The sequence below is a fragment of the Eucyclogobius newberryi genome, unplaced genomic scaffold (assembly GCF_026437365.1).
Source record: "Eucyclogobius newberryi isolate DKJ021-1_F unplaced genomic scaffold, fEucNew1.0.hap1 SCAF_5, whole genome shotgun sequence".
Classification (NCBI taxonomy): domain Eukaryota; kingdom Metazoa; phylum Chordata; class Actinopteri; order Gobiiformes; family Gobiidae; genus Eucyclogobius; species Eucyclogobius newberryi.
In genome coordinates this window covers 9,483,932-9,505,895 of record NW_027316167.1, presented here as the reverse complement: position 1 = coordinate 9,505,895, position 21,964 = coordinate 9,483,932, and the positions used below count along the sequence as shown (strand labels likewise).

Here is a 21,964-nt window from a genome sequence, read left to right as displayed (position 1 = left end):
CTTTTATGTTTGGTGTACAATTGGTCAAAACCTCAAACTTAAATACATTACAACTGAACGCATCAGATGGAACCGTATCATTCTAAGGGGACCATTTATTTCCCATGAGCCCGACAGAAGACACGTCCCCTCGCCTTGAGCCTGGTCAGGTTGGAAGTCCTCACTCTGCCTCCCACGAGCCCCCGCATCCCTGACGTTTAACATGATCGACTTCTACTTTATTTTAAACCGATGGACCGGCGTGTGATTGGAAAGGGGAGTGATGGATTTGGACGCGTAAAGACCGACATTGATCACCGGGAGAGAAGAGGGTCAGGAGGCGCGTGGCAGGAGTCCAGCCCCCTCAGGACCTCCCTCTGACACACACACACACACACACACACACGCACACACACACACACACACAAACACACACACACACGCACACGTACACGCACACGTCCTGACTTCTACACACCGGTCCCGCTACACTGCAAGCTTTGGCGACCCCCCCCCGTGATGGAGCGCGTCTCATCACGTCGATTCGTCCGTTATATTGGAAAAAGAAAAGCCACCGCGCGACGCACAACAAGTTAAACACAAGGCGGATTAAAGTGCGATTCTGGTCCTCGCCGTGAGCAGAGAAAGAGAAAGAGAGAGAGGGAGAGGTAAAGGGAGAGAGGGAGAGACTGTGAGAGAGGGAGTGAGAGAGGGAGAGAGGGGGGAGAGTGAAGAGGAGAGGAGACAGGCGCGCACCCGAACCGCGAGAGGCAGTTTTATTTGTGGAACGCGCACTCACAGACGCGCAGCGGCAGCGGGAGGAGAGCGGAGGACGCGCATCCTTCATCCCAAAGTTCACACGCGCGTCTTGGAAAACGCGTTCACGCCTCGACTCCGATTCCAGCTCGAGTTGCGGACCTGAAAGTGGACCAGAACACGCCAAACGCAATCATGGATTCCGATTTGGCACGCGCGCTCTAGAGACGCATCATGATTTTTTGGATCGCGCTTTTGCCCGCGTTGGTGTCCGTGTCCTCCGCGGCGGCGGCGGTGCTCGGGAACAGGACGGACTTGCCCTTCTTCCACGGGCATGTGTTTGAGAACTCCTCTCCGAGCTCCCGGGTGAACGGGCTGAGCGTGCCGGTGAAGCGCCTCAACTCCGGGCGGCTCTGCGCGGCGGAGGAGCCCGGCGCGGCGCGCTTCAAACTCCTGGGAGACGGGAGCGACAAATTCCGCGTGTTGGCGCACCACAAACGCGGGCACATCCTGCTGAAGACGGCCGTGGTTTTGGACCGGGAGGAGCGCGCGGAGTACACGCTGGATGTGGGGTTATGCTGCGGTCAGTGTGGGGAGGAGAGGGATGCGGCGGCGGCGGCGGCGGCGGATGCAGAGTTCCCCGTCTTGGCGTCCATCAAAGTGGACGTCTTGGACACGAATGACCACCAGCCCGCGTTCCCCGCCGCGGACGTGGAATTGAGTTTGGACGACGCGACCGCGCTCCGCACCGCGGTCTACACGCTCACGGCGCGGGACGGGGACAGCGGGAAGAACGCGGAGCTCATTTACTTTCTTTCGCCTAAGAACGGGAGTTTTTACGCAGTGCCCAAAACCGGCGACATCCTCCTCGTCGACTCCATCCTGGGTCTGGACGAGCCCATCAAGTTCGAAGTGTTCGCCCGGGACCGAGGCTGGCCCCCGCGCACCAGCAGGAGCGTGGCGGTGCGGGTCAGTCCCAGGCAGCGGGCGCGCGAAGCCGGCGCGGCGGAGGCGGCGGCGGCGACGGACGCGAAGCGCAGAAAGTCGCGCTCTCCGCCGGAGTCCGACGAGCCGCTGCTCATCAACGTGTCCGAAGACGCAGGGATCGGCTCCGTGGTGATGAATCTGAACCCGGTGCGGTTCCAGACGGCCGGGTTCGAGCTGGTGGAGCCGGAGCCGGAGAGCGCGCCGGTGAGCGTGAGCCGCGACACGGGGGATATTATCATCGCGCGCAGGCTGGACCGCGAGACCGAGCCGCTGGTGGAGATAATCGTGAAAGTTCAGGATAAAAGAGGTGAGGACGCGCGCGCCTCCGCAGCCCCGTGTGCGTGTGCGTGAGGACAAGTGCACTGTGGATCTTGTCTTTTTGTGATGTTTTAAAGCAGTGTTTCCCAACTCGAGGTGCGGGGAGGGGAGGGTGACCACTGTTGTCCCTCTTTTGGTTGTCCAGGGCAGTATTTTATGCCCCTGTCCCTCATCTCAGTTATGTAGAGAATGTCTTACTTTTATTGATGATGCCACATGTGAGTTATGAAAAGTTAGATTTGCACAGAGTCTTTGTCTTTGGTCTTGGTTTTAGTCCTAATTATTTCAGACATGGTTTGGTTAAGCTCTGATTTAAGTTCAGTCGTGGTTGTTTGACCTGGTTTTGTCCTGGTCTTCTTTAGGCCCGTTTTAGTAGTTCACACTTTCACACGGTATTTGGTCCTAATTTGACCTGGTGTTATCCTGATCCAACACTTCATAGTCTTTCTTTACTTTAGTGTTCTTTGTAGCCACTGCTTTGGTCCTTTTGTATATCTAGTTTAGTTCTAGTTCATTCCCAGTTTAATCCTGGTATAAAAAAAGTTGAATGGCAACGAGCGAAGGGGTTGTCCATATACTTTGAAGTCATTTTTTATTGTTTTGATTCTCTGTGTGATCCTGGCTCCAGACTTTTTGGATGCTATGTCTTTCAGGGTTGCATGTTTTGCTGTTCCAATTACTCTCTGCACGTTATTAATAAAAACTTCGTCATCCATATGATGTTATTTAAGTTATTATCAAAGAGTTTCCATGTCCATCCCTCCATGTGCCACCTCATTCGACAATGTGTCCCTGTTCTTGTTGTTGTTGTTGTTGGGATCCCTGGGGGTACACAGGCCCATACCTGTGTACCCCCAGGCACTTTGTTGTGCATTTTACATCCTTAATACATTTTCTGATAATTTTGACACAGGTCTAATATAATTAAAATGTGTTAACAGATATAATGACAAAATAAATCTTGCAAAATATACTGTAGTGGTACTCGGAGTGTAAAACATAGAAAGTCAAAGTGCTTCACACAACAAAAAATGCAGAGTACAAATAAAATCCTTTCAGTCACATGCACAGCTAAACATAACAGTTTTTAGTTTAGATTTGAACATTACCAGAGTAGAACCTGTCTCACATCTTCAGGACTGGTCAAGATTTTAGCTGCATAAAACTGAAACGCAGATTCCTCATGTTTAGTCCTGACTCTGACACCAGCAGGAGGCCGGTCCATGTTTAGTCCTGACTCTGGCACCAGCAGGAGGCCGGTCCATGTTTAGTCCTGACTCTGGCACCAGCAGGAGGCCGGTCCATGTTTAGTCCTGACTCTGGCACCAGCAGGAGGCCGGTCCATGTTTAGTCCTGACTCTGGCACCAGCAGGAGGCCGGTCCATGTTTAGTCCTGACTCTGGCACCAGCAGGAGGCCGGTCCATGTTTAGTCCTGACTCTGGCATCAGCAGGAGGCCGGTCCATGTTTAGTCCTGACTCTGGCACCAGTAGGAGGCCGGTCCATGTTTAGTCCTGACTCTGGCACCAGCAGGAGGCCGGTCCCTGAGGTCCTCAGAGTCCGAGATGGTTCATATGGCACTAACATATCCAAGATGTACTTTGGTGCTAGGCCATGGAGAGACTTGTACACAAGCAGAGCTGCTTTAAAGTCTCTTCTCTGAGCCACAGGGGGCAGTGCAGAGACCTGAGAACAGGACTAATGTGATGGTACTTCCTGGTTCTAGTCAGGACCCGAGCAGCAGCGTTCTGGATGTACTGCAGCTGTTTTACAGCTCGTTTGGAGAGGCCAGTGAGCAGGCCGTTACAGTAGTCTAATCTACTGGAGACAAACGCATGAATAAGTCTCTCCAAGTCTGGTTTAGACACTATACTTTTGATTTTGATGTTTTTTAGATGGTAAAAAGCTGCTGATGTTATTGATTTGATGTGAATGTTAAAGTTCAAGTCCGAGTCCATTATTACCCCCAGATTTCTAACTTGGTTTGTAGGTTTTAGAGCGAGACTCTGGAGGTGACCGCTAACACTTTCTCTATATTTCTGTGGCCAAAACAAGTGATTTGAGTCTTGTCTGAGTTCAGCTGGAGAAAGTTGTTTTGCATCCACACACTGATCTGTTGGATGCCGTGACAGAGTGAATCCACTGGTCCATATTCACCTGCGACAGTGAAACACAGATCTGACTCGTCTGCATCATTGTGATAGGACACATTTTGAAGTCTTCAATTCAATTAATTTTTGTAACGCTCAAAATATCAACAGCAGTTTCCTCGAGGGCGACAGTGAAAAACAGATTAAACAATTTTTATAGGAACTTGGCAATGCCCAGCATCCCCTGTCTTTAGACAAATGTCCCAGCATCCCCTGTCTTTAGACAAATGTCCCAGCATCCCGTGTCCTTAGACAAATGTCCCAGCATCCCCTGTCCTTAGACAAATGTCCCAGCATCCCCTGTCCTTAGACAAATGTCCCAGCATCCCCTGTCCTTGGACAAATGTCCCAGCATCCCCTGTCCTTGGACAAATGTCCCAGCATCCCCTGTCCTTAGACAAATGTCCCAGCATCCCCTGTCCTTAGACAAATGTCCCAGCATCCCCTGTCCTTGGACAAATGTCCCAGCATCCCGTGTCCTCACACCCTCCTTCTCGGTCAGGAAATACTACAAAACCTCCTTGGGAAAAAGTCGAAACCTGGAGGAGTTCCACAGTGAAGGAGAGATCCGACTCCCTGGAGCTGGAGCCAGTTCTTCCAGGCAGATGAAGAACCGTTCATATGAAGTGTGATATACTGTTACAGAAAAACATCACAATAAACTCTGATTTTGTAACCACCATATGCCAGTAAAAAAAACAACTAATAAAAACTGAATTAAAGACTTTTCTAATCATTAAAAGTTACTCTCTCAAACATTTAGTACAATGAATTACCCCAACAAAATCCCAATTAGAACAAATGAATGCACACACGCTAAATATTGAACCGCAGAAATATTGTGGAAATATAGCCGCAAGCGGCAATGATCGGCCCTCGCCACGCCACCGCCACGCCGCAATTGTCCTTTTATCACATCTACTGCTGAATCTGTGACGCTGTCACATCTTCTCCCCTTTGTTTTACCATCAAAAAGCAATTTTATTTTGAATTCTTGGCAAAATGTGCGGCTTTGCCGCACAGACACCGTGACTCTTTGAATAAAAATGTGGATAACTTTTGATGGTCCACCCCTGAAGATGAGTCTCACCAAATTTCAGGTTAATAGGGCTAACGCCCTGAGGGGGAGGAGTTTGTGAAAGTATAAAGTGTAAACATGTTCTGGTGATTTCCCCATTGGAATAACGTGGGAGGTTTCGGTCATCGCTACAGCAAAGCCGTAACAATTATGACATGGGTCTCATTGACTTTTTTGATGGGGATGCCAAAATTGAGTTGTGTGTCAAATTTCAGATAATTTCGCAAAACTAAACATTTAACCTCCATATAAAATCTGTAGGGGGCGCTGTGGCGCCAAATTAATTAATTTCACTTCAAGTAGGTTTAGGGCAAAGAGTTTAACAACTGATTCTAATTTGACGCAATTCGGACTTTATCTGCGCAAACGGCAGAAATGTAAAATTTGGGAGAATTCTGAAATTCTTGCTACAGTTTGCGGCTTCGCCGCACAGAGACCGTGACAGGTATCAATGTAATTTGAATAACTTTTGATGTCCCACTCCTCAGTAGCATTTTCACCAAATTTCAGCTTTTTAGGGCCAACGCCCTGGGAGGAGTTCGTAAAAGTACGACGTTTGGAAAAACTCCGAAGTCATGTTTAGCCATTTTTGAAGCAATATGGCCGACAGAAGAAGAAGAAGAAGAATATTCCGATGCGAAAACAATGTTTCCCATTTTTCATATATCATAAACTATACATTTTCGGAAAGCGCTCGCGCTTTCCTACCTCATGGAGTGGGTCCCTGGTCACTGACGGGTACTTTCGTTAATTTTGAGTGGGCTCCGCCCACTTTGTGTTTTTGGCCCTCTATACAGTAATAATGTTAAATTTTTGCATTACATGTTTATATGCACGGAACATGCAAGAGATGGGGAACGTATTCGTGAGCTACTTAGGGCAAATGAGTGCTTTATATGGGGATGACGACCGCAAATGTAAAGTGCTCGTTTAGTGCGCACTTTTGCACGGGCTTCGCCCGTTTACAACGGTAATGTTCCATTTTCCTACTACTAATTAGTATGCACGGGGCGTGCATGAGTGAAGGAGTGCGTTAGTGAGTGTTTGGAAGTGGGCGAGCGCTTCGCGCTCGATTTCGTGCGCACTTTCGCAGCCGTGCTTCGCACGGCCTTACGAGATTAATGGGCCTCTCGCCAGCTTGTGGCGCTCGGGCCTAATAAATAGATGGATATAGTAATGATTGTGAAAGGCCTGGTGTTCTCTGGAGCTGCATCGAGAGAGCGTGGTGTCGTCAGACCTGTGCATATGTACGTGAAGAGCTTTTGAAAGTGCTCTCACTGAGGTAGAGGCTGCGTTTGAGCTTGTTAGACCAGGTCCGCGGGGAACAGACACATGTGCCCCAGGGGGAGGTTAAAAATGTAGTGATGAACGTGTGAGTGGTCTGCTGTGTGTTTGGACAGGATGGTGCAACAGGCTGCACATGCCAAGCAACTGACAAGGAAAGTGATCACAAGATACTTATTTGAGGAAAGTAAAATATGTAATTGTGTTAATTCCATCATAACTTTCTGCTGCTTTATAAGTGACCAGAAGTGAGCAAATCCCAACAATATCTCCAGTTATGTTCTTTACTTTTGTTCTTTTGTTTGTTTTTTTGTTTGTTCATTCTTTCTTCTTTCATTCTTACATTCATTCTTTTTTATTTTCCTGGAGTGGAACAAAAGTACCCTGCAATATTCAGAATTGTGGCTGGACTAACAATGTCACAATATCAAATTTTAATGGTCAAAGTTATGGCCCTTTGACCAGACGACGATGCTTTATGAAATGCAACTTTTTGAACTCACATACCATTTCAGTGTGTAAATGTATAAATAAGCTGACTTCATCGACCAACTCATTAAACAAATTAGATCTCTATGTTGTTAAATGATCCGTAGCTACAAACGCAGACTTGTCTCCAAACGATAGATTTTAAGTCAGTTTGTTAAAACTCTCCTCTGCACATGCTCAGTTAGCTGAACGCTCTGGTTCTAAAAGCTCATGTTAGAGAGCGGAGCATGAACGGGCCTCTGAACACAGTCTCTGAACACAGTCTCTGAACACGGGCTTCTGAACACGGGCCTCTGAACACAGTCTCTGAACACGGGCCTCTGAACACGGGCTTCTGAACACGGGCCTCTGAACACAGTCTCTGAACACGGGCTTCTGAACACGGGCTTCTGAACACGGGCCTCTGAACACAGTCTCTGAACACGGGCTTCTGAACACGGGCCTCTGAACACTGGCCTCTTAACACTGGCCTCTGAACAAGGGCCTCTGAACACTGGCCCCTGAACACAGGCCTCTGAAGACAGTCTCTGAACACTGGCCTCTGAACAAGGGTCTCAGAACACAGTCTCTGAACACAGGCTTCTGAACACAGTCTCTGAACACGGGCCTCTGAACACGGGCCTCTGAACACGGGCTTCTGAACACGGGCCTCTGAACACGGGCCTCTGAACACGGGCCTCTGAACACGGGCTTCTGAACACGGGCCTCTGAACACGGGCCTCTGAACACGGGCCTCTGAACACGGGCCTCTGAACACGGGCCTCTGAACACGGGCCTCTGAACACGGGCCTCTGAACACGGGCCTCTGAACACGGCCACATACTGAGCTGCTGTGGGAGAAGAAGAATCATGCTTCCCACGCAGTACTGCCCAGCGGCCACTAACACACTGTGAGTTCAGCCAAGCTTCAGCAGCAGAAGTGAGGGGAAAATGGGTTTATTTGGATATATTTTGGAATAATTCATATATAGTATACTGGAAGTTTAGATTTTATTGGCCGCACACCACTGACGAAACAATTAGAGTAGATTTTCTGTGTAACAATGTTTTAAATTTGCAGAAACAGGTTTTAATAATAAACAAACATTCACACATAATTCCCCAGGCTTTTACAACATGTTTGTCCAGAAGTAAGAATGCTATACCTGCCTGCCTTTGCCAGCTGTGTAAAGGTTTTCAGCCCATGGCACCTAACAAACGATGGATCCGCCCGTTTCTAGTTAGCTCTTGCCCCTGCACCAACAGAGGGACGTTCCAGCGGTGTCTAGCCGAGAGCGGTGTCAAAGTGCCCCGCTGTTTACAATGGGGGTTAAATCCGGTGACATTTATCAGCGCTGATGATGATTCATGTATGTGGGATGAATTATAGCAGCTTCAATGTGTCCGCTGGCCGCTCCCGCTGCTGCCGCCAGGCGCACAGATGCCGGGGTGTCGGGGAAAAAAAAAGCAGGCATCGGAACGGCCGCGGAAGCTACAGGTTAATTATCTCCTGCGGAAAAAAAACAGTAGGAGAGGCACTCGTGTTATGAAAGGCGTATGCATGACAACTGCCTGAAGAGTGGGTCCAGTTCGCCTCAGTCGGTCCCTCATCTGCCTGAAGAGTGGGTCCAGTTCGCCTCAGTCGGTCCCTCATCTGCCTGAAGAGTGGCTCCAGTTCGCCTCCAACGGTCCCTCTTCTGCCTGAAGAGTGGGTCCAGCTCCAGTCTCCTCGTGTCCGTCTGTCCGTCTGTGAGAGTCGGATCTCTCCTTCTCTGGAACTCCTCCAGGTTTCTACGCTTTTTTCCCAAAGAGGTTTTTTTTTGTAGTTTTTCCTGGCCGAGAAGGAGAGTCTAAGGACAGAGGACCCTGGGACATCGTCCCTCGCCACCACAGACATTGTCTGACTTCATCGCCACCACAGACATTGTTGATTCATTTCTCCCTGTGGCCCTCAGAGGCAACTGTTGTTGTGATTTTGGGCCTTACAAAAATAAATTGATTTGATTTGAACTGAATAAGAGATTGAGACGCAGCTACAGGAGGCGCGAGGGGAGAGGATTGTCTACTCTACATGGTCTACTGTACTGGCAAAGGTTAAATGGACCGGCTGTTATTAGTTAAACAGTAGGCTGAATGGGTAAAGACATTATGCAAAGGGAAAATGTGTGTGACATTAACAAAAATGGTCCAAAAAAATGAAAATAAATCCATTCTTCCACTTCCTGTTTTCTCAAAGCAATTTGTTTGGTTTTGATGGTGGTTTGAATGGTTTTGTAACGTTCCTGAAACAAACCTTTGCATTTATTGCCAGCACCAAATTGTGACTTCTGCTGTTGCCAAAAATGTGTTCATTTGACTCATATTTTTTGGCAGTTTGAATCAATTTTCAAGCTTTCTTTTGGGCAAGAAATCTTTCCCGCAATGAATGACTGAGAAGTGAGAACCTAAACCTTACTCAAGTAGTAAAGCTAAACGATAGATATGAAGTTTTTAAATACCATGTGGTACTGTGCAAGGGAGGTTCTACAAATGTATTCTAAGGATACTATTTGTCTATGCCAATTTGAAATAGTGTTGATATAATTTAAATGTTGCAATACAAAGCCACTCTTCTACATTGATGAAGAAAGGATTTGTGTACATGCAACAGAGTAAATCCTGAGTGGGTGAGACGTGAGTCGTGCAGAAGCTCGATGCAGTCACTGTGCCCAGTCGTTCAGGCAAAGTTCTACAACTTGTTCCATTACGGCCAGTTAACAGCTTTTGACTGAGGCTGTGACCCAATCAATATGACCTATTGGTTTGGATAATGTAAACTATCCGGATGCAGGAGAAAGGAGCTGAGTGGGCTTTTGGCACGCCGCACTGTTTTACAAAGGCAGTAGCTGCACGCAGAGCCGGCCGTTTGTCACAATCATCACCACTTTCTCAGCTCCAAAGCGGACGGGGAAAAAGAATAAACAGTTGAGATGACATGTTTTTGAGATATTATATTTACCCAGCCGGAGAAAGCATGTCCAGATGCTTCCAGGTGGAACGTGTTGGAGACAAATGTTTCTCTTTCCGGTTGAAATCTAGCTGTGGACGTCGCTGTCTTGTCATGGCTAATCTGGTGTCATTGTTTTTTGAAGCGTTGTGCATCCAGGACACTAAGCAATACGATGGTGTGAAAGAGTTACGCGCATGAGAAAACTATAACAATAATAACATCAGACTGTACGGGTGCTTTTGTTAACTCATTGTTGTAATTATAGCAGCAAATGGCAAAGGGGTTGACGGTTCAATTCGCAGGCTTTGGGGTCGTAATTGCTTCCTGGAGCCATGTCCGTGTCAATCAGTGTAAGAGAGAAGAGCTTGTCCGTCTGCGTTTGTCAGCGCAGTGACCAAGAAGCCCCCGTCGCTCACGGTGTACAGGCCCAAAACATGCTGTGAATGATTGAATTAATCCAAATGTGTTATCTATGAATGATTTATGTTTACCCTACAATGACACAAAATACGATTACATACATTAAACTGCTGGTACTCATCTTTATTTTAGTAAAGTTAAGAGTTAATGTATTTTCCCTTCCCATGTATTACAAAGTAAAAGTCTCAGAAATAACGTTTTACTGGATACAAACCCAGAATAGAAAGCTTATATGTCACTAAAATATGTTTTGGGGGCATTTTGGCTGTGGAATGGCTGTTTCACCACCAGCATGTGCCCAAAACACAGAGTCACAGTAATATTTAAACATGTTTTAGATCAATATTGCGAATTAAAATGTCGGAATTACAACGGTAGGACCCACAAGTGTCATAGCTCATCACTAAAATACGTTTCGGGGGCATTTTGGTTGTGGAATAGCGGTGCAGCCGTGTTTCACCACCAGCATGTGCCCAAAACACAGTGTCACTGCTATTTTTAAACATGTTTTAGATCAATATTGCAATTTAAAATGTCGGAAGTACAACGGTATGACCCACAGGTGTAATAGATTAGAACTACATAGAAGACAAAAGCACAATCAGTCGTCTTTAAGAAACATTTCCCATACTGCAAAGCTATTTGGCAAGTTTACTGCAATTAAATCAAAATCACTATTTGAGTTGGCGCAGTTATCAACACAAGCTGGTCCCAAGCGGTTTTCTCACATGGCTAAGAGACTAGGCAACCAACTACGATATGAGAAGAGATTACAAATGAGCTGAATATGAAGTAAAAATAAGACTAGTATATAATAGCGGTTTATCCATGTATCTCGAGGCTGGTTTACCCCTGCGGCAACAATGCAACACTCTCCAAAGCGATTGCCAACGTCCCCACTGCAAAGAACAAAATATCCCGTTTTGTTATTGAAAAACGTTGCACAGTTTAGACTTTTTACATGTTCTGAAATGCACGGGATTCTTGTGCTAGTTTATCATATTTCACATTCCTCTCAAACGTCCCTCTTCATTTGCGACGCTTTCGTGGCATAACTTTGCACACTTAACGCGCCACAACATTATCTTGCCTTTAAGTATTGTTTAGCAGTAGTTGAGTGTTATTGGAGACTGTCTTGCCAAGTGCCAAAAGGATTAGCGTGTTTGTGGATTACGGAGACACCGCATATTGTTGGGATCAAACATTCACCGGTCCATCCTCGATTGACCGGCTAAAGATGAGCGTGAATCCGTCTTCCCCGCTGAGGAGAAGCTCTAAGGCAGCGGGCTGAAATGACACATTAACTTGAACCCGAGCACCTTTCGGGATCAGTCGACGATCGCGCACACGTGTCGGGACCTTCAGCTTCCGCTCGCCGCGTCTGGCCGCGAAAGGAGTCCGCGTTAATCCCTCCGGAGTGGAGAGTTGTGCCGGAGTCCTCGACCTCCCTCCATCTGCTGGCATTATCCCCGTAATCCCATCTGATTCTCCCTGTCCGTCCCGTTCTCATTCCGACACACGGGGCTCTCTCGGCGCGCTCTCGATACGCCACTTCTCACTCCGGGGATTTGATGTGAGGAGGAACAGTTTAAGAGTGACGGTCGACCGTTTGAGGAGAGTGAAGGATGGCTTAATGCGGAGACATCATAAGGCTTTACAGAGTTGGGTGGTCTGAATTTTAATGTCCCCGAAGAGAAATTAGACCAATATATTCGACCGTCCTTCAGCGTCTCTACGGAAACCTGTCGGAGCAAAGGGTGACCACAGTTAGGTTCCATCTAAAGAAGGGATTTGTTGTGGGAAACTAAAGCAGCAAAAGGAAACCCGCGCATTGCATGTTGGCATTATGTTGACAACAAAATGACCATATGTCAACTGTCGAACTGTTCTATCCGATATATCAATGTATGTCAATTTTATTTGTTTCGCACTTTTCATTCACACTGACAACTCAAAGTGCTTTACACAGAATTAGAAAACAAATCATTCAATTTACACATTTGCAGTAAATACAAAGAGTACTTTAAAATCAATTAACACAGACTACACACATTTATTCATAAATTAGACATAGGCAATGCTAAAAAGAAGAGTTTTTAATTTGGACATTTTTTTTTTGAGTTTTTAAAATAGGCCACATTTCAGAATAAATGATTAAAAAGTGTAATCAATCAAGATGAGGAAAAAACATTCGATCCAGTTTCCCCTCAGCTCTAAATGCCTTTATTGCAGTAATCTCTAGTTTACTTGTGTAGTTAATTCTGCATTTGGTTTACACTGTATTTATCTCATGAACATGCAGTGCGAAAAAAAATAATCATACAAAAAATACACACAAAAATGAATACAAAAATACAAATATCCTTTTTTATTTGTTTAGCCCACCCCACGTTTGCCACTCTCCTGCTCTAAACAGTCTTGTGTTTCCTTGTTTCATCCATGTCTTGCTGCACCGTTACTCTGGAAACTTAACTCCGAGCTCCTGGCGGGGTATGTGATGTATTCTAGCCTTGCCTCTCGGTGACTCATTCAGAACCGAAACTTCCTCTGCGTTGGAGTACAGTCTGTGCGCCTATTGTCTCCTAAGTGAAGGTGTAATGTTGTTTATTCACAGCTTTTGCATTTGAAGCGGCTGCACACCCAAGCTGAGCTGCTCCTCCAATGGTAAATTAATTAGAGTGTTGTAGACCGAGTTGCAAGTATCTGCCCATGTATGTGTATGTAAGTGTCTGCTTGGAAGGTGCAAAGGAGTGTTTCGAGTGCTTGGAAGGTGCAGAGGAGTGTTTTGAGCACTTGGAAGGTGCAGAGGAGTGTTTTGATCGCTTGGAAGGTGAAGAGGAGTGTTTTGAGCGCTTGGAAGCAGTGTTTCGAGTGGCTTGGAAGGTGCAGAGGAGTGTTTCGAGCGCTTGGAAGGTGCAGAGGAGTGTTTCGAGCGCGTGGAAGGTGCAGAGGAGTGTTTCGAGCGCTTGGAAGGTGCAGAGGAGTGTTTCGAGCGCGTGGAAGGTGCAGAGGAGTGTTTCGAGCGCTTGGAAGGTGCAAAGGAGTGTTTCGAGTGCTTGGAAGGTGCAGAGGAGTGTTTTGATCGCTTGGAAGGTAGAGAGGAGTGTTTTGATCGCTTGGAAGGTGCAGAGGAGTGTTTCGAGCGCTTGGAAGGTGCAGAGGAGTGTTACGAGCGCTTGGAAGGTGCAAAGGAGTGTTTCGAGTGCTTGGAAGGTGCAAAGGAGTGTTTCGAGTGCTTGGAAGGTGCAAAGGAGTGTTTTGAGCACTTGGAGGGTGCAAAGGAGTGTTTTGAGCACTTGGAGGGTGCAAAGGAGTGTTTCGAGCGCTTGGAAGGTGCAGAGGAGTGTTTTTATCGCTTGGAAGGTGAAGAGGAGTGTTTCGAGCGCTTGGAAGGTGCAGAGGAGTGTTACGAGCGCTTGGAAGGTGCAAAGGAGTGTTTCGAGCACTTGGAAGGTGCAAAGGAGTGTTTCGAGCACGTGGAAGATGCAGAGGATTGTTTTGAGCGCGTGGAAGGTGCAGAGGAGTGTTTCGAGCACTTGGAAGGTGCAGAGGAGTGTTTTGAGCGCTTGGAAGGTGCAGAGGAGTGTTTCGAGCGCGTGGAAGGTGCAGAGGAGTGTTTCGAGCGCTTGGAAGGTGCAGAGGAGTGTTTCGAGCGCTTGGAAGGTGCAGAGGAGTGTTTCGAGCGCTTGGAAGGTGCAGAGGAATGTTTCGAGTGCATGGAAGATGCAGAGGATTGTTTTGAGTGCGTGGAAGGTGCATAGGAGTGTTTCGAGCACTTGGAAGGTGCAGAGGAGTGTTTTGAGCGCGTGGAAGGTGCGATTCTAGGACAAGTCTTCATCCCAGCTGGTGCAATTGCTCAGTATCCTGTAAAACCATGTAAACCCAGTAAAAAAAACATGGCTTTTAGCGTTTTCCAAGATTGACAAACTGTCCCGTCTTATTCCTACAAAGTTTCTATGTAGTCAAAGTAGATCGTTAGGATTGTCAATCATCCTCGTTACAGTATCTGACGGGAAAGGCAGAAGGCAAAACTGGAGTTAGCGGAACTTCAGATTGTGGATTCTCTTTGTTCGTGAAGAAGACAGATGGAATAAAGGATGAGATTATCACAAAGGAAACCAAGATGAATTTAGATTGGCCTGACAACATTAGCGTGGGCCGAGGAGGTTTACAGAAGGAAGACCGAATCACCGCACCGTTAGCTGCGAGCGAACAACGCCGGACTAAATGATTTATTAATGTATTGGTGGTACAGTACCCGCCAAACCGGTCTGCAATTATCCCCCGTTTGCCGTCTCTGTTGCACCTACGTGACCGTACGAGCTCGTCCGCACATCAGAGTATGAAAGTCTATTTTCGGTACGACTCTCGAGTTCTTTGTCATCACTTTGCTAGAAAAAAAGCTCAACTCGTTTCCTGTCCTGCATCAGTCGCTCCGCTTTCTTCCTGATAAATTATTCCACCTGCCTTTTTCCGGGCCCCCTATTATTTCCCGCCTTTTAAGAAGTCCCGGTACGATCAAAGCGAATCCGTCGGGACTCTTGTCTAGTGCGGGTGATTACACACGAGCTTCATAACGTTAGGGTTGTAAAGGCTTTGACCTCAAAAGTCCGCCGCAAAATTGCTGTTTCCGTGCAAAAGAGAGTTAAAAGAAATGTCGTTGTTGCCGTAGAAACCTTGGATAGGCACTCGGATAGGAAGGGTTTGCTAGCAACTTTGTGCAAATGAAGTTCTTCAATAGCATCGCTTTTCTTTAGCTTAGCGATCGGCTTTTGCGAAGGTAATTCTGACAAACGCAAGCACTTAAAGACAATAAAAGGTGTTCGTTATCTGTTTTTCTTTGTGTATTCTGTGTAGAATCGAGACCATGAACAAAAACACAAGTTGATAAGCGTGCCTCCTTCCTTCTCCGTGCGTGATAATGGGGTCGACTGGTTTGATTCGGGCCCATATGTTGACAGACGGGGGGGTGAGGGAAAGTCTGCCGGCTGCGTATGTTACTGATGGAGGGGAAGGATTGGATCAGCGTGTGTTAATTCCAAGAGAACGCGGAGAATTGCAGATTCGATTGGAGTGTTGGTGACGTGGTGGTTGTGGGTTCAGTTCTCTGATAAGATGGGCGCTGCAGGGATCTTACCGGCTTCCGTCCTCGACATATAAAAGGTTCTGTGAAACGTATTAGCGGGACGACATTGAATCATGCAGTTGAATAAGTTTTGTCTGGTTCACCGGGTTCAACCATTTATTTATACATGTCCCGAATGGAAGCTCTCGTTTTACTACTCAATCCAAGTGTTTAACCTGCAATCTTGGGATCTTTTATTGGTCTTGACTTATTCATGTCTAAGTTCTTCATGTCGGAGTTGGCAATGCACATAGAAACCTCACTAATAATGTTCAAGGCGAGTAATAAACGTCTAACGATACAAAAACAATCCATGTTCAGCGAAAGACGAGGGGGGGACTACTTAATAATGTGCTCAGTGAAAGTATTTCCGTTCCCTTGTTGAATTCTCTTAGTATGGAACTTCAGTCAAGTAAAAACATGTCAACTAATTAAACTTGTAGCAGTGTAGAAACGTCTGTATTTGTAGTACATGGAACGTTTTGATACGAAGAAAAGATATTACACTCAGTTTATTGTTTTGGGAATTGAGTAAACGCATCTTAGACAAGAGGGTTATATGTTTTATTACCCGTTTGTGCTGTTTTTAATCTTCACAAAGCTGTTTGTTGTTGTGAGCGAAAGGTAAAAGGACTCTCTCAAAGTCTCAAGCCCCTCCCCCATGGAGTTCATCTCACTAATAATTGATATAGTACTTAAAAAAGCTACAAGGAGGTGCCAATAAGTCTAAATGTATATTATTTAATCCATTTGTGGCCATTATATTTATTTTCAAAATTAGATATTGTGATATATTGTGATATAAGTAAATTATTTCCATTATCTGAGGAATACTGAGGGTACTTTGACCACATTTTAGGGTTTGAGCTCCACAATTTTGGTATTCAACTTATTTGTCCGTTGAATACCAAAATTGTGGAGCTCAAACCCTAAAATGTGGTCAAAGTACCCTCAGTATTCCTCAGATAATGGAAATAATTTACTTATATTGTGATATAAGTAAATTATTTCCATTATCTGAGGAATACTGAGGGTACTTTGACCACATTTTAGGGTTTGAGCTCCACAATTTTGGTATTCAACGGACAAATAAGTTGACTTTCAAGTCTTAAACCTTATACACAACATGACACACATCTGAGACACTACAACAAACAGGAACTACAAAGAATACATAAATATTAATGCAGGTATTGAGTATTCTATAACCAAATCCTTGTTTTCAGTCTCCTTTCCCACATCCACGTCCACAGCGTCCACAGCGTTCACAGCGTCCACAGCGTTCACAGCTCCCTCTCCTCTCACAACAGACTAACCCAGGCCCCTGTGTCCTTACCCTCCAAAACCTCCGAAAAACAAAACCAAACAGAGAAAATTAAGACATTAGATTGTCTTCTCTTCGTCTTTCAAGTCAGATCACACTGAGTCTTGATGCTGCACGTGAGGAAATCTGAGTCAAAGCGGTCGACGAGAACGCAATTAAAGCCCGTCCAAGTGCGTATTGATCGATAGTCTATTAATATTTAAGTTATATGAGTCAATTTTAGATCTAATGCTCATTTGGTGCGTATTATTTTACGCGTAACCTTGTAAAACCTAAATATTCAATCGTTCTTTTATTTTAATTGATCGTTTTCAAGTTTATTTCATCAAATTAAAGCAAATACAATGTTTTTGTCCCAGTGCTATTGGCAAAATGTGCTCATGTGACTTTTATTGCTTTATATGTACACTTTCTTTTAATCCCACTGTCTTAGTCCACTTACTGAAGCACAAAAGCTCATTGATTTAAAGTTCAAGAGAGTTTGAATATTACCATTTCCCTGCAGAGATTTTCTATTCGTCACTTAAATACCGGTCGTAATATTTGAAGGGCTTCCATACCAGAACATTTCAATCATTCTTATTAGGAGTAGTACTGTGGAATAATTACTTCACTAATTCCTGCCTTTTTAAAGCATGAACAAAGACTTAATTCAGGCTTAATTTTCACCCTCTAAACCTGATTCCTAACCTTAAGCATGATTCAGGCTTAGTAACTACTTAATAAACAATATCTCTCATGAATCTACTCTTTGTTCATGCTTTTTTAAGGCATTTTAAGGTCATTATAAAATGCTTCCCACACTTTTTCGATTATTTATGAAGAGTGAGCCTCTGTCGCAATGGAATGAGTTTGTGTCATCATCGTTTGTCACGCCTCAGATTGATAAAGTTTAGTGTTTTGAATCTGCAGAAATACGCCATGTTTTTCAGTCTGATGTTTTTGCCTTTCTTTGTGGCCATAATTGCTTCGACACGGACGGATTTATTTTATTATTCTCGATTTTTCCAAGAGAAAAAACCCTTGTATTTATTGATTTATTTATTTCTATAGTGTCAAACTAATCCCTTATATTTAATGATTTATTTATTTCTATGGTGTCAACTTAGAAAAAATAAAATAGATAACTGCATTGCTTGATTTGGAAAGGCATTGATTTTTCTTCTTTAATAAAATACACTTAACATACTCTATAAACCCAAGGATTCTCCATTAATTAATATTCGCCGCTATAAAACACACTTTAATCTAAAGCCATTTATTCCATCATCTTGGAATTTCCCATTTAAACCCTGAATTTAATAAAACATGTTAATCTTTCATTCAATCAGAGGAATTCTATTACATTTCTTACCTTTACTGAACTGTATAAAGTGAAAATGAGTTTGAGAAATGCACATTGAAACAGGTTTTTATTTCATGAGAATGTGGCTCATACCTTTTACTTTGAGGCAGTTATAGTCGAGTGTGGAGCGCGGTATGTGAGCGACACGACGGCGGGACCAGCGACAGACGGGATTCACACCTGCTTCACACACAAACCCTCTGTAAAAACCTTGATTCTGAAAAGCACTTTCAGCTTTCTGCGACCAAACCAAAAAGTAAGTCAAAGAAATAAATCACTACATCTGTTCATTTAATATATATACTTTTGCTTTTCCTGGCATTGGAGAATATCTTTGCACGCGTTTACAGGTATTAACAATAATCCCTCTTGTAAAGTAGTCATTTTTTTGTATTCACTTGGTTTTATTTCTCTGTCTGACTTGCTGCGGGCGTTTAAACAGCTTTTATATTGATATCACGGTGTAAAATGTGTATGATTATTATGAGGGAAAACATCATTTATTGACACGTAAACCAAAGACAGTTATCTTTCCTTCTAATACATTAAAGTTCCAATAGTTTGAGACCAATTTTATGAATTTTATGAACGTTCTGAATGCAAAAGTAAAGTAATTGTGATGTAAACAACAAGATAAAAAGTAGTATGTTAAAGGTGAATGTTACGAGACGATCAAAATCTATTCAATTGGCAAATGATATTAAATACAATTAAAGAGTTCATATTGCAATAACCAATGTGTTTTCTTTTTGATTCTCATTACTCTACAGGTAATTACAGATATATTAAATACTTTACCAAAAATTATACTTTTTTTGTGAAGCTCAAATACAATATTTCATCCTATTTAAAAAAAAAAATAAGAAGAAAAAAAGAAGCAAACTAAAAACTTTGACTAAACTTGCAATTCCACCCTGAACATTCTTGCTAATTTTTGCTTCTAAAGACTTCTTCTTCTTCTTCTTCTTCTTCTTCTTCTTCTTCTTCTTCTTCTTCTTCTTCTTCTTCTTCTTCTTCTTCTTCTTCTTCTTCTTCTTCTTCTTCTTCTTCTTCTTCTTCTTCTTCTTCTTCTTCTTCTTCTTCTTCTTCTTCTTCTTCTTCTTCTGTGTTTTATGGCCGTTGGTATCTCTAAGGACACATTTAGATCAGCGAATCATTGAGAATGCTTTAGGTTCTACTTCATTTGGACTTCTCCATTCCAGAAGTGTGAACATTCTGACGACGGAGCGTTTTAAAGGGTCCGTAGTGTGGAACGTGAGGCTAATGCATCAGCCGCTGCGTTTTAAAGGGTCCGTAGTGTGGAACGTGAGGCTAATGCATCAGCCGCTGCGTTTTAAAGGGTCCGTAGTGTGGAACGTGAGGCTAATGCATCAGCCGCTGCGTTTTAAAGGGTCCGTAGTGTGGAACGTGAGGCTAATGCATCAGCCTCAGCCGCTCAGAACATCTGCTGCTCCATCTGACTTCGGGACATTCACGGGTTCCAATGATGTTTTTTATGATGGCACCAACTTCTAACACCATTTTGTCGTGATCAATATTCTCCCTTGTGGTCTATTTGTTTGACTTATACAAAAAACAGATCTGTAAATTAGCAGCAAGCGTTTAAATTGCGGCCCGAGGTCGCACGAGGACGAACCAAGCCTAATGAGTAATGTATCAGATCCTCTGCATTTTGTCTGAAATATTGTGATGAATAATGCATCAGATTTGGCTCAAACTACTTTTTGGGCAATCATTTTAAGTTTTGGTCGATAGATGTTGGACCATTTCCAAATTGTTTTCATACTATGGAAGTAAAAGTGAGTTATTGTGCATCATTTATACATTTTACCACCATTTTGTACGATACGTATTTTAAAGTTGCTTTTGATTCTCACTGACCTCAGTCTTAAAAGTTTAGTGTCATTTCTCCCCAAATAAGGGACATTATTCCGTTTTTGAAAATATATGTGTCCTGCAATTACCATATTTTCCAGACTATAAATTGCACCTTTTTCATAGTTTTGGCCAGGGTGTGACTTATACTCCAGGGCGACTTATATGTGATATTATTCGTTATTTTCACACTGGCAACCGCATTTCACATGTTGATTATTTTCACACTGACTACCACAAGAGGGCGCTCTAGGCTCTAAGCGACGCAGAAGAAGAATCTGCACTTCCTCTTCCTCTGGAGTTTGTGGAGTTGTTTAGAAGTGACACAGAGGAAGAAGAATTCAATGGATTTAGTGATTTGGGGTCAAACTGATGCTTTGGTAAACTTGTTAGCATGTTCTTTATGCTATAGTTATCTGAATAACTGTTCATATGTTACGTTAACATACCAGACACTTACCACAGTTCTGTCTGTGCCTCATGTAGCTGAAGGTGTTAGCGTTAGCATACGTACACCTATTCACCATGTTCTCTCATCTGTTGTTATTTTAAATTGCATTTCAAGTTGAAATCTCTGTTCTTGGTCTTGGATTTTAGTAAATATAGCTAGGATGCACAGGGTCTCAGCGTTGCTGGGACTTATTGTCATATTAAAAATCAAACCAACCCGAGGCCCTATGTAAAAAGAGCCCCCCCTAGTGCTATTTCTGTATCTCACATCATCACACAGATGGAAAAACAAAATGCGAGTCAGGCCCAATCTGAGAAATATGATTCATATTCCCTGTGAAAAGATAAAGCCCAGTCCCACTGAAACTTGTCTGAAACTTGCTGTGCTAAATGTCAGATACTTATGTAACAAATCACTCTTAATTCTATTTCTTCTTATAATCTTGATTTTATGTTTTTAACTGAAACATGGCTTGACAAAAACACAGGAAATGTAGTTCTGATAGAATCTGCTCCACCTAACTTTAAGTTTGAATCTGAAACACGAGGAAACAAAAAAGGGGGTGGAGTCTGTGCTGTCTTTAGAGATGAAATAATTCCCCGCAGGTTGTCTTTTGGGGTGTTTTCATCATTTGAGTATGTATCCTTTAAAATGGAGCTAAAACGGTCTCCATCCATTCTCTTCATTGTTTTATACAAGCCTCCCCAGCACTGCCAAAGTTTTATTGATGATTTTACTGAGATGCTTTCAGTCATATGCACAGACTTTGATGGTTTGGTCATTACAGGTGATTTCAATGTGCATGTTGATAATATTTGTGTCAATAACGCTAAAGAGCTTGATGCTGTCCTTGAAACCTTCAGTCTTACTCAGCATGTGAGAGGCCCCACCCACAGCAAAGGACACACTCTAGATCTCATAATTACAAAGGGGGTAAATATTTCAAACGTTAATGTGATCGATGTTGCTCTGTCTGATCATTTCTGTGTCTTCTTTGACCTGTCTGTTTCTCCCAAACCACCGGTTGGTCCTGCAGTTGTTCAGAGGAGACACATAAGTGATGGCACAGGTGCACTGTTTATGGAAATGATAAACTTTGAAAATGTCTCATGTTCTAATGTAAATGATTTGTTGAACTCTGTTACATCTAGTGTTTTGGATGTTCTGGACACCATCGCCCCTATAAAGGCTAAAATGGTTAAAAATAAGCAGAAGGCGCCGTGGAGAAATGATGATTCGGTCAGGGCACAGAAAAGGGAGTGCCGCAGGGCCGAACGGAAATGGCGCCAGTCAAAGCTCCAGGTTCAAAAAGAGATTTACAAAGAGAAGCTGAACATGTACAACCTAATCTTATGTAGAACTAGGGAAAGATATTTCTCTGAAATTATTGGAAGCTGCAGTAACAACTCGCGTGTC

At 44.0% G+C, this 21,964-nt stretch overlaps 1 protein-coding gene across 1 annotated transcript in view; it reads left to right on the top strand.

The window, feature by feature from the left end:
- Positions 1–969: 969 nt before the first annotated feature.
- Positions 970–21,964, top strand: part of LOC140381576 (neural-cadherin) — a 466,796-nt gene continuing 445,801 nt past the window's right edge. The window contains exon 1 of the mRNA XM_072465639.1: positions 970–2,029. Coding sequence (XP_072321740.1) covers positions 970–2,029 — 1,060 coding nt within the window. The remainder of the gene's footprint in view (positions 2,030–21,964) is intronic.